The sequence below is a fragment of the Chrysochloris asiatica genome, unplaced genomic scaffold, assembly GCF_000296735.1.
Source record: "Chrysochloris asiatica unplaced genomic scaffold, ChrAsi1.0 scaffold00252, whole genome shotgun sequence".
Classification (NCBI taxonomy): Eukaryota; Metazoa; Chordata; class Mammalia; order Afrosoricida; family Chrysochloridae; genus Chrysochloris; species Chrysochloris asiatica.
The window spans coordinates 818,466-831,747 of NW_006408770.1; the positions used below are offsets into that span (position 1 = coordinate 818,466).

The 13,282-nt window shown below is 37.0% G+C and overlaps 1 protein-coding gene across 3 annotated transcripts in view; it reads right to left on the reverse strand.

The window, feature by feature from the left end:
• Positions 1-1,313: 1,313 nt before the first annotated feature.
• The window catches only part of ABCB7 (ATP-binding cassette, sub-family B (MDR/TAP), member 7), a 182,522-nt gene continuing 170,553 nt past the window's right edge, over positions 1,314-13,282 (reverse strand). For 2 of the 3 annotated variants that reach the window (XM_006873729.1, XM_006873728.1), the window contains 3 exons: positions 9,827-9,930; positions 7,688-7,795; positions 1,314-1,599 (listed from right to left, as the gene is read on the reverse strand). In XM_006873729.1, coding sequence (XP_006873791.1) covers positions 1,384-1,599; positions 7,688-7,795; positions 9,827-9,930 — 428 coding nt within the window. In that variant the 3' untranslated portion in view covers positions 1,314-1,383. The remainder of the gene's footprint in view (positions 1,600-7,687; positions 7,796-9,826; positions 9,931-13,282) is intronic. The other variant, XM_006873730.1, reaches the window with a different exon arrangement.

The following is a 13,282-nucleotide window of genomic DNA, read 5'->3' on the forward strand; positions in this document are numbered from 1 at the left end:
AAATCTAATCACTAGACAATAGCTATGCTGCTTGTTAATGATGAAGAATATTCTACATGTCAATATGGTGGTGCTATGGGTTTGGCATTGGGCTGTTAACTGCAAGGTTGACAGTTCAAAACCATCAGTCACTCCTTGGGAGAAAGATGAGGCTGTCTGCTCCCATAAAAAATGTACAGTCTTGGAAATCCTGTATAGGGTCTTTATGAGTCGGAATTTACTCAATGGCAGTGGGTTTAAGATGAGGATTAAGGTTTTTCCTTGAAATGTTAATTTAAAAAGATAAATTTAATATATAGACATCTATTAAGTAAAATATCTGAAATAATAAATTTAAATGTGCTAATAAATTAATTTTCAGATCACTGCAGCATTTCAATTACGAAGGAAAAATAAAACACTCATTTTTTTTCCTTTCTCTCTCTTTTTAATTTTAAGAAACAGACACATCAAAATTGTCAGCATTAAGTGGATTTTTAAAAACTATACAAACATTTGGAAACCAATCTGATTCATCTGGTGATGGCTATCAAATGAATGTTGGGCCTCAAAAATGGAAATATGGTAAACTTAAGTGATATCAAAGATTATTCTTTGAGCATAACTAAGAAAGTAATGAGAATACTTCAAAATAAATACAGTTAGCACACTGAATAGATTAGGAAAGATCTAAAATGAAAATCCCTTTAAATAAATCTTATTTAAAAGGATTACAGAAAATGGGAATGTATGTTTTAAAATACGGGCAGTCTCTGGGTTATGAAAAAGATACGTTCCTAACTGTGTCTTTAAGGATTTGTACGTTAGCCAAAACAAGTACATTTTGGTTCTCATTTAGACTTACTTTTAATGCAAGAAAAAGCTTGAAGCCTTTTTAGGATTTAAAAGCTACATGTGCAACAAGTGAAGGTTAACTGTGAATAATAATTTGTTTTGAGTACGGGGTTGTTCAACCATTTCAAAGTGAGGGCAAATTTATGTAACATTAAAGCAGGTCTTCAAAGATGGCCGTGCCCCACTCAAAGATGGTGACTTTGAATGTGGGTTGTTCTCCACAGCCCTGCAAATAATCCAATTTCATGCATCAGGCTCCTGAAAGGGCTCCCTATACCTCTTCCAAACCTCTCATTCCAGGGCTTTGACCCATAATTTTTCCTGATCCAGTTACTGTGATGAATAATCCAAATTGTAAAAGTTTGTGTTTGTTCTTATTTTGCTTCCTTAGCTATGACAAAATGAGTTTGAAGCCCAGTGATAAAGGACAAGTAGGAGTTGTCTATAAGTCAGATGCTTATAACCTGAGGATTGCCTGAAAAACAATTCTGCTTCTGCAAATGTATAGATCAAAAAAAAGAAAAAGAAAGGAAAGCTGTTTTATGTGATTTAGCAGGAACAGTTTCCACAGCCTTTCACATTGTTGATAATTTCTTCTTGTAGTTTCTTCCTTTCCATCTCTTTGGACATATTTTCTTTCTCTGCATCCCATTTGGGGTTATTATAATTCTGCAATCGACTGCTCTGTGTGTGCCACATTTCTGAATAGATACTGTCAGAGTTAGCAAGCAAATTGTGATGGGTACCACGTTCAGCTACCTTACCCTATGAAGCAAAAACAAGAGAAAGAGAGGAGACATCATATAAGTAGCATATTAATGGAAAATAATGACTAAAGATTTTAAGGACTTGCATTCATTAATATATCACTCACAATTCCTCCTTACTCATAGTACAAGTGGAAAAAACTGATGTAGGAATGCTGTCTTCATTTGTCAAACTACCCAGTTCAGTGAACAAGCATGTTGTTAAGTGCTGTGGACTCACAGAAATCCTGTATATGGTTTCCAAGTGGCTGGTGAGTTTGAACTGCTGACCCTGTGGTTCAAATGACCTTTTGGTCCAGTGCATTAACCCACAGCACCACATCAAAACATGCAATTCCAAATACAGGGACATTTCGTTTTATTGTGCTTCGCTTTTATTGTTTGTTTTTTTTACAAATTGAAGCTGACATCTAACCTTAGTCAACACAGTCAGCATTACTCTTGCCTCACACCTCTGCTTCACTTGCCAGAGGTAAGTCATTAATAAGAAAAACAGATAGCATTAATAAGAAAAACTAGATAGCATAATAAATAACCTTATGTTCAGCCAAGTGTATTGGTGCCATTTTTCCAACAGCATGCATCCCTTTGTATTTCTGTGTTAACAATTTGATAATTTTCACACTATTTCAAACTTCTTCACGATGCTATTGTAGGTAGTCTCCTCCCACCATGCCCCACAGGAATAAATGACACCCTCATTTAATGGACGGAGTCCTGGTGTGGCGTTGTGGGTTAATGCGCCAGACTACAAAGCTGTTTGAACTGCAAGGTCAGTGGTTCAAGCTCACCAGCTGCTCCTCGTAAACCCTATACAGGCTCACTATGGGTCAGAACCAACTCAACAGCACTTCACAACAACAACAACTCATACTTTAAGCAGCTCTGGCAGCAGAGTGGTTACAAGTCCGGCCGCTAAACTCAAGATCTTGAGAGGGACGCAGTGGATATGGCAGGACACAAATCCTACTACTGAGACATGACCAATTGTTAGAGATAAAGGTGTGAACAATCTTTCTTTCATTTCTTTCTCTGTCTGCATACCTCCACTCTGGTGACTTGATGGGGTATCTGAGCGAGTGGACATTGCTGCACCCCCGACGAGGTTCTACTGCATACTTGCACGGATCTGCTCAGCAAAGACCACTGGGCCCAGAATCCAAGTAGGGGAGGAGTCAACAGGAACAATTTAAAACAGCTCTGGCTAACTGCGAGCTGTTTCTCACTAGGAGAAACACCTGGACTATTTTGCTACTTTTTTTTGTCTCCCTTTTACCTTGGGGTGAACTCTTCCTCTCCCTACGTTATCCAAGAACAGACAGCAACTGCAGGCATATAACCAAGCTATAATCACACTCTATAATAAACTCCCACCATCAGGACAAGAGCCAATACCAACTGCTGTACATGACATAGATAGCCAACACTTGCTAAAATTACTCTGAGTTGAGTAATAAGAGAAATGAAAAGGGAAGCCTATCCCCTGATTGCATCTACCAGAAGGCACTCAGAAAGTTTAATACAGCAACATACAGTCATCTAATTATTAAAAATACATCTAATTGAAAATGTCACCCAAAACAATTGAAGATCTCAGATCATGTCCAGAAACAAGATAGAGTAGCTAAGTCAAATGAGCTAGGTAGACCTAGAATTCCCATTGGAAGGAGGAAAAGAACCACATGATTATATCAGTTGATGCAGAAAAGGCATTTGACAAAATCCAACATCCATTCCTGATAAAAACACTCAACAAAGTAGGAATTGAACGGAATTCCTCAACATAATAAAGAGCATATATACAAAACCAATAGCCAACATCACTCTCAATGGAGAGAAACTGAAAGCCTTCCCTCTGCGAACAGGAACCAGACAAGGATGCCCTTTGTCACGTCTCCTATTCAATATTGTGTTGGAAGTCTTAGCCAGAGCTGTAAAGCAGGATAGGGAAATTAAAGACATTCAAGCTGGCAAAGAGGAAGTAAAACTCTCTCTATTTGCAGATGATATGATCCTATACATAGAAAACCCCAAAGACTCAGCAAAAAACAACAACAACAACAACAACAACAACAAAAAAAAAAACAACTACTGGACCTCACTGGAAAATTCGGCAAAGTGGCAGGGTATAAGATCAACATACAAAATTCATTTGGATTCCTCTATACTAATAATGACAGTGCTAAAAAGGAAATTAGGAAAGCAATACCATTTACAATAGCCACCCAAAGGATCAAATATCTAGGAAGAAATGTAACCAGAGAAATAAAGGACCTACCTATACAAAAAAAACCTACAAAACACTACTACAAGAAACCAAAAGAAACTTACAAAATGGAAGAATATACTATGTTCCTGGATAGGAAGACTTAACATTGTGAAAATGTCAATACTACCCAAAGCAAGCTACACATATTATGCAATCCCAATCCAGATTTCAACGACATTCTTCAAAGAGATGGAAAACTCTAAAAAGCAAATTGAGGATATTCCAACAACTAAGTGAACACCAAATCAAGAAAAAGTCAACTTTTAAACAATAGGAAAACCTTTCCTCTCGCTATTGTTGGACCTCCCTTTTTTGGATCTGCTGCAGTGGGAGAGGCGAAAGCTGGACAGTGAATAAGGAGGATCGTAGAAGAATTGATGCCTTTGAGTTGTGGTGTTGGAGGAGAATACTGAAAGTGCCATGGACTGCCAAAAGAACCAATAAATCTGTTTTGGAAGAAGTGCAGCCAGAGTGCTCCTTGGAGGCCAGGATGGCTAAGCTTCGTCTCTCCTACTTTGGACATACTGTCCGGAGGAAACAATCGCTGGAGAAGGATGTCATGCTGGGTAGGGTGGAGGGTCAGAGAAAAAGAGGAAGACCCCCAACGAGATGGATCAGCCAGGTGGCATCATTGATGGACTCAAGTGTGGCAGCGGTAGTGAGGTTGGCCCAGGATCGAACATTGTTTCGTTCTGCTGTGCATGGGGTCGCTATGAGTCGGTTCCGACTCGATGGCACCTGACAACAACAACAACAGCAGTGGGAGAACACATGCTCAAGAGTGTTCTCACTGCTTCACTCTGTTGTACACTGGGGTCATTATGAATCAGAACAGACTCAATGATAAAACAACTTATCTTCTATGATCTCTGAGGTCAGTAATTATATTTTTTAAGTTTTTCAATGTTGACTGCACTGTATACATTATCTACTGAGTTTCTTTTTTTCATTTGTTCAGGAGTTTTTCCTTTATTATCTGCTAACATTTAAAAATGGAGCACTGAAAAGCTGACTGAAAGCTCTGTGTGCACTGAAGTGATCATCTCAAATGATAAGTTTCACTGTAGGATGATCATGTGGGTACTTGGCCATTTTGTTGGGATCCCCAGATACACCTTGCTGTGGAGGTAAGAGAAGAGCTCTATTTCTTATAAGAAGGAGCTTCAAAAAGTTTGTGGAAAAATTACTTTCAATTAAAAGTTTGTGGAAAAATTACTTTCAATTAAAATTGTACATGAACTTTATGAAGCTCCCTTGATCCTCTTATTTTCAACCCATATTCACCCCCACCCCTACTTTCCATGCAACATCATGCCTTCTCAACGGTCTTGAGAAAGTATCAGCTTATTGGGTTTTATGTTCCCCTCTTTTGTGGTACATAGTATTAAGCTTTTTTAGCTCTGTTAGTCAATCTATTTACCATCTTTCCAACATTATCTGATATCTTTTGTTTATTAATATTTATTTTTCTGTGATTATTTGCCCTCATGGGTTTATACTTATACTTATTTTATTCATTTATTACTTCATTTTATTGAGGTTAGGGGGAGTAGAGATAAATAAATGTGTTTAATAGTTAACTAGATATGACATCTTCACATTAATATTATAAGCAATTGCTGAGGGACCACATGTAGTAACAGATAACTAGTAAAAACTAATGCTATAGCTACACTAGTGTCACTAGAAAATAAAAATTTCTGGTTTTCATCAAACAAATAAAGAATCATCAAATTATAAACAGAAAAATGTTTTAGATATAAGGGCTATGATTAATAAAGTAGTTCCAATTATAAGTCAAAACTTCAGTGGCAATATTGTAACAGCATAGATACTATGAACCACAAAGCATAAACTCAGTTAGTTCAGGCCTTGTAAAGTAATTTAACATTTTATATACATAACAAAAGGTTCTAACTGCATGACTGAACAAAATTGGAAAGTTTAGGAAAAGGCAAAAAAAAGACAGCAAAATTTATTCTTATCTAATTTTATTTCAAATTCTTGAATATTAATAATATAATAAAATGTATTTAGAAAAATTTCCATTTAAGACATTGATACAATCATACTGTAAAAATTAGTTCATTGTATAATGAATGCAAATATTTTTTTTAATAAAGAACAGAAAAATCTCCTCAAAACCCAAGAAAGTCTAGGGTGTCTCAATGCACAGATAACTTAGAAAAGAAACACTACAAACACTATAAAATTGAACAGTGTAAAGAATTTTAGTGGCTTGAAAATCTCCCTTTCAAATAACTCAATATATAGAAGGTATATCAGAATACTGCTACTGTTTAAACTCTGAGTACTCACGCTTTATGTTAAAGAACTGAAGGGTTACTTATTATAAGGAAAAAATAAGCAAAGAAAAACTGAGCAATGTTAGAAATAATCAAGTAATAAGGAGTGGGTTGAAGAGCTCTGATAGTGTAGTGGTTATGAGTTGGGCTGCTAACCTCAAGGTCAACAGTTTGAAACAACCAGCTGTTCCGCGGGAGAAACTTGAGGGTTTCTGCTCCCATAAAGATTTACAGCCTGGGAAATGCTATGCAGGATTGCAATACTTTGGAACCTACTCCACAGCACACCGCAACCACCACCAAGGAGTGGGTTGAAGTCCTGGTGTGGCGTTGAAAGATAAACACTAGACAGCTAACCACAAGGCTGGCAATTCAAACCCACCAGTTTGCTCCTATGTAACCCTAAACAGGTTGGAACAGACTCAACAGTACTTAACAACAATGAAGTGGGGAAGGAGCATTGGTGGCATAGTGGTTATGTGTTACAAGACCATCAGTTCAAATCCATCATCTGCTCTTCAGAAAGATGAGGCTTTCTGCTCCTGTAAAGATTTGAGTTAGAACCGATTCAACAGCACACAGAAACAACAGGGAGTGGGGAGAAGCTCTGGCGACACTGTAAGATAAACACTGGACTACTAATTACGAGGTTGGCAGTTCAAATTAACCAGTCATTTACGGTCTTGGAATCCCTATAAAAGGTCGGTCTGAGTTGGAATCAGCTCAATGGCAGTGAGTTTGGTTTTGGTTTGAGGGGGTGGGAGAAAGTTCATTACAGAGAAGGGAAAGGAAAAATAATCAGTTTTCAAATCTACCAATCACAAGAGTGGTATCGGCTCAGAATATTTAAAATAGCATATTCTTACAGTAATTTGCTCAGAAGAGATAAAACAGGTTGTCACTTTTACTTACTTTCCACATAAAAAATAATAAAAATAACAATGTCTATGTATGAAAACGGTCACTTTATTTTATGGTAATTTACCTTATAAACATCAAGGGCATGTACAAGGATTAGAAAAATATGAGGTTCTAATGGTTTCCTGTTCTAACTATAGGGGCACTAGTGGCACAATGGTTAAAGTACTCAGCTGCTAACCAGGTTAGGGGGAGTAGTAGAGGTCAGCAGCTCAAACCCACTAGCCACTCCATGGGAGAAAGATGTGGCAGTCTGCTTCCATAAAGACTTACAGCTTTAGAAACCATGTGGACCAGTCCTACTCTTTCCTTTAGGGTTGCAATGAGTTAGAATCAACTCGATGGTAACATATTTTGCTCTAACTTCTGCTTTCAATACTTTATTAAACATTGAGTTAATGTGGTTTATTCCTTCTTGGAAATAACATATTTTATTTCTTACCAAAAGGATCTAAAATGGAATTCTATTAGGATTTAATCTCATCCAAAGAACCAATTCTATACATTTCATTAGAAACCATTTTTAGCTGCTTATAGTTGCAACAATTTATAATGTTCTGCAAATACTAAACATTTACATCAAAATCTCTTACCTGATCCAGAACAATGATTTCATCAGCATCAACCACTGTTGACAATCTATGTGCTATGAATATAGAAGTTCTATGTTTAACTACATCCCGCATTGCACCAAGAATAGCCTGCAAGTTTGACAAGAAGAGTAGGAGCAAAAAAGAATGCATACTTTAATTAAAATAATCATATATTTTCTAAAGAAACACACAAAATATTAGTCTTTGTAACTTTATACCAGCACCAAATATTTGACCCAATCTCATAATCCAGTAAAAAGAGGAGAAAATCAAGCAAAAAGAAAAAGCATGAATGACTATATTATAATGGAAAAAAAAATCTTTAAGCTAGACAATATTTCTCTAAATCACCAAAAAAGACAAGGAGACTCAAAGAATATAGGAAGATTTCCTTTTCATTAGTTCAACCTTAAGAGGACAGAAGAGGAGACAAAGATAATTGCACATTTTTAACTTGAGGAAACCACTTTTGAAAACCAATTTGACTTCTTAATGCATTTTAGAAAGCCCAGTTTTGTTCAGTGATTATAACGTATAAAAGATCTGTACACATATTCAACTATACTTGGAAAACTGGTTCTAAGTAAAGCTGTTGTTGCTGTTGACATTGTGTTGATTCTGGCTCATGGTGACCCCGATGTTACAAAGTGCAGCTACTCTATAGGGTTTTCTTGGCTGCAATCTTATCAGAAATAAATCATCAGGCCTATCTTTATGTGGAACTGCTAGGTAGGTTCAAATTCCCAGTACAAACTGTTTGCATCATATAGAGGCCTAAGTTCAACTGCTGCTTCCTATTGTTGTTAAGTGCCATCAAGGAGGTTCCAACTCACAGTTACCCTGTACAGGGTTTCTGAGGCTGTAAATCTGCAGAAGCTGAAAGCCTCATTTATCTTTCTCTTGTGGGCTCAAACCACCAACTTTGTGGTTCCCAGTCCAGTGCTTACTCTCTAGAGCCACTATGCTAGGTAGGTGTAAATAGCAGTGTATGGCTGGGGATGTACTCAATGACTCCCAACAGATATTTTTAAACATTGCATTTATTAAAGGTATAAAATTATGGAGAACATGGTTACTCAGGAATAGGAGATCTTATATTTTACTAGGGCAAATTGATAATCAAGGGGAGGACCAATCCTAAGAAAAACTGTGATGTTTGTGGGACCTACTCTTCCTTAACCACAAGAACTTAAACTCTGACACACTGAGTGTTCTGGGCCTTTCACAAAGATTCATTAAAACTTACTGAATCTGCTGGTAATTCACTCCCTTGAGGGTTCTCTGCTAACTCTCAGTGGGCTATGCTAGCTGAGATGATACGACTCAAGTAGCAATGATGGCCCTTGGGTACTAAATGAAAGGTTGGTGGGTCAAACCCATTCAGTGGTTCCGTAGGAGGAAGACCTGGTGATCTACTCTCATAAAGATTATAGCCAAGAAAACCCTATGGAGCAGCTCTACTTTGTCACATGGGATCATTGTGAGTCAAAATCAACTCATCAGTACCTAGTAATAGTAGGATTTTAATCTGTGATAGTTTGACACATTTTTAGGTACAAGGTTCTTGAAAGCAGGTTCGTTCCTACTTTGCTTATGAGTGGGGTCTGGTTCTATATAGGGTTCACATTAAATATACCAAATCCCTATGCTAAACAATTTACTTTGAACCTGACTTCCATTACAGCAAGTTGTTCCATGATTAGTGAAAGACTTTCTGATATGGATTGGAACAATCATCTGCATGACTCATTCTAAAACCATATATAGGGTTGCTATGAGTTAAGTGGCAATCAGGTACTGCCATAGGGGAAAATACTAAAACCTTTTTCTGTCAGCACATCAGATACTTCCTACAGCTTTGAAAGATACAATTTCAATACAACAGTATAAGGTGTAAGGTATAAGGAGAAAGGTTTGTAAATGAAATGAACATTTTGATATCTAGTTCAATGAAACTCAGAAATCCTACCATCAACACTTGCTATATGAGGAAAAAGAACTGATTATTTTTGCTCCATAGTACCTCCAATTGAAATTCATTCACTATATAAACTAATGCAGTCATTTTACTGAAATGTCCAGAAAGAATAGTTAAACACTGAGAATCTAAGGGCAGTATGTATTTTCATCACCATTTACCTCTTCAGTAATTGAATCTAATGATGAAGTGGCCTCATCATAGAGAATGACTGGGGGATCCTTCAAAATAGCTCTTGCAATTGCTACTCTTTGCTTTTCTCCTCCTGGTTAAGAAAAAAAATTTAGCGTAAGGAAGCACAGCACAAAGACATAATTTTGTTTCCAGTATTTCCATTAATTACAACTAACAACATTTATTCTACTCCCGATAACTGTTAATTTTACTGAGCTCTAGAGTTTAAGTAGGACTTCTAGTGTGGTGCTGTAGGATCAGCACTGGACTACGCACCACAAGGTCGGCAGTTCAAATCCACCAACTGCTCCTTAGAAACGCTGTACAGGGTCACTATGGGTCAGAATTGACTTGACGGCACTTAACAACAACAAGAGTTTAAGTTGGACTCCTGGTGTGGCGCTGTAGGATCAGCACTGGACTGCCAACCATAAAGTAAAAAGTTCAAACCCACCAGCTGCCCAGGGTTGCTATGAGTCAGAACTGACTCGGCAGCACTTAACAACAACAAGAGTTTAAGTGAATACATGATATGATGTCCTTTGAAAAACTATATTCCCTGGAACATAACTGTAATAATATTGAATTCTGATGTTATGGCAGAAGAAGAGTAAGAAAGGGATGCAATAAGTTTGATTCTGAAGTATTCCCTGCAGGAAGTGGCTTGGCTTCTGCTGTTTGACACAGTCCCGGCAGAAGGAGAAACATCATGCAAAGCAGATGTATCTCAGAAGCTGGCCTCTATCTCCTCTCTAGGATAACTCTGAATTCACTTGTAAAAATATATAATATTGCCATATTCACAGCTTTTGCTATGAGCCTTGTAAACCTTAAGGAAAAACTGGTCTAGCAATAATTGTTTTCAGCTTCGGTGGATTGAATTCAAAGGGAATTGTATGGGCCACTCGCGTTCACAGAAAACCTAAGTACAAAGTAACTGCATTTATGAGATCACAAAAGCAGATAACAAACTAAAGTAAAGCTGACCGACCCCTATAGACTTCACCACAATCAATTACCAGCCAGAACCCACAAACCCCCACTATTACATACAGGCACCTACGTAAATAGGCAGAGAATAGTGAACATAAGTGAAAGGTGGTCAAAACTTAATAATCTACATTTCTTGCAGCAGTTAGCCAGGTTGGGCCTTATGCGTCACGGCTTCAAAAGAAGGAAAACATAGGAACACTGTGGTTAAGCAAAAACAAAATAATTAAGTAGATGTTAGTAATACTTTTACTATGAAAATAGTAGTGTAGTATGTACGATATAAGATTGATAATCACCTAGTAGAAACAATAAAGTAGTATAAGCATTGATGATTAATAGAAACTTATATTTCTAAGAAGATGTAATCAGGGGTCTGATAAGTGGAAATTATTTTTGTAAGGTTTAACTTGATCTTTTAGTGGAAATAAGAAGAAGCAATTTATCACTTACGTAGGAGAGGAGATGATGTCAAAAGGAAAATGTTTAATGACTGAAAAATGAACAGGATATGGAAAGGTCAGTTTGGACATCACAGAAATACTTTTGTTAAGGTTCTTTAATCACAGGGTAAAAGAATGTTACAATTACAAACGTGTAATAATTCAAGGAAAAATCAAAGTATCAAATCATTATGCATTGTGTGATTTTAAGTATAAAAATAAAGACTTGCTGAGCCGGGGCAGAGAAGAAAAGAGAGAGAAAAAAAGAGAGAGAGCTCCATCAGCCAACTAAGCAGAGGCTCCTCAATTGCTTTCATTTTTGCCGACTCCGCGTCTCCTCTTGTGTCCCTCAACCCTGCAAGAGCTGGACTCCCTCATTCCCCTCATGAAAATTGTGCTCTTTATACACGCTATTTTATGGTACAGATACTTCCCAATTAACAGCAAGCTTAGGAAGAAAAATTTCAAATTTATCAGAGAATAGAGTCAAAACCAAATCTAACATCTGAAACCTGAAATTTTGAAGATATGAAACTATAATTATCTAAATTTCCTCTTCATATAAAACAAATACCATTTGGCCAGTATTCACAAGAATTTTTTTTTTTTTTAATGGAGTCCTGGTGTGGTGCCATAGGATAAGCACTTGACCTCAAGTTTGGTTTGAACCACAAGGTTGGTGGTTCAAATTCACCAGCTTATCCTTGGAAAACCCTATAAATGGTTGGTATGAGTTGGAACCGACTTGACGGCACTTAACAACATTCTTTAAAAGTAAGGATGGATACCAGATACCTTTTACTTCCCTGCTTAAGTAATTTGCTAGAGATCTTTCTCTCAACTCTCACTGCCAAAGAGTCGATCCCAACTCAGTGACCCTGTCTGTACAGGATTTCTGAGGCTGTACATGTTATGGGAGCAGAAAACCTTATCTTTTTACTGTGGAACAACTGGTAATTTTGAACTGCTGACCTTGTGGTTAGTAGTCCAGTGTTAATCTCCTACAGCATCAACAGAGTTCCTATATACCTCTACCAAACAAAATTATAGAGTATACTAGAGATTGAATAGATTATTTTCTTCAATGACTGAGATTCATGTAGGAATGTGGACATCTGCAAACAAAATTTGGAAGGTACTGGAAAGAAGGTGTCTTTCAAAAAATCGTTACTGGTGACAAGACATGGATGCAGCTGAGAGTAAACAGCAGAGTATGTAATGGAAACATCCTCCATCGCTGACCAAAAAAAGTTCAGAAGTCAACAAACCGATGCTTATAGTTTTCTGGGATTTTCAAGGGCCAATATTGGAACCCTATCAGGAAAAAGGTTCAACAATCAACAGTGCTCATTAAATGAGATGCTAACCAAAGAGCTGAAGCCTAAATTTCAGATTAAACACAGAGGACTGCTATCCAAGGGTGTTATGATCATGCATGACAACACACATCCACAAACCTCTGCCCACCCTGTTGACATTTTGAAAAAACTTCGTTTTGAGGTGTTGAAGCATCTTCTCTATAGTCCTGCTCTTGCTCCATCAGACTTTTATCTATTTGGTCCCCTGAAAAGAGTCCTTCAAGGACGAATATTCACCTCTGATGAAGAAGTGAAGACAGAGGTGCATTTATATTTCACAGCTCAGTCTAAAACATTTTTTAAATAAGGGAATACGAAAGCTTGTTGACAGACAGACAAAATGTACCAAAAAGACAGGAGATTATGTTGAAAAATCCCTAACATCATGAAAGACGAGAAGATATGTATTCAAGAAGTTTAACAGACCCAGAAAAGACAGATCCCTAAAGAAAATCACTAAGACATATAATGAACACACTTTTCAAAACTAAAGAAAGAATTCTGAAAGCAGCTGGGAAAATATAAAAACTACCTACAAAGGAGAAGCAATACACTAAAAGTCTGATTTCTTAGCAGAAACCATGCAGGCAAAAAAGACAACAGAATGATAGATACAAAACTTATAAAAAAAATAAAAAAAAATTCCAGCAAA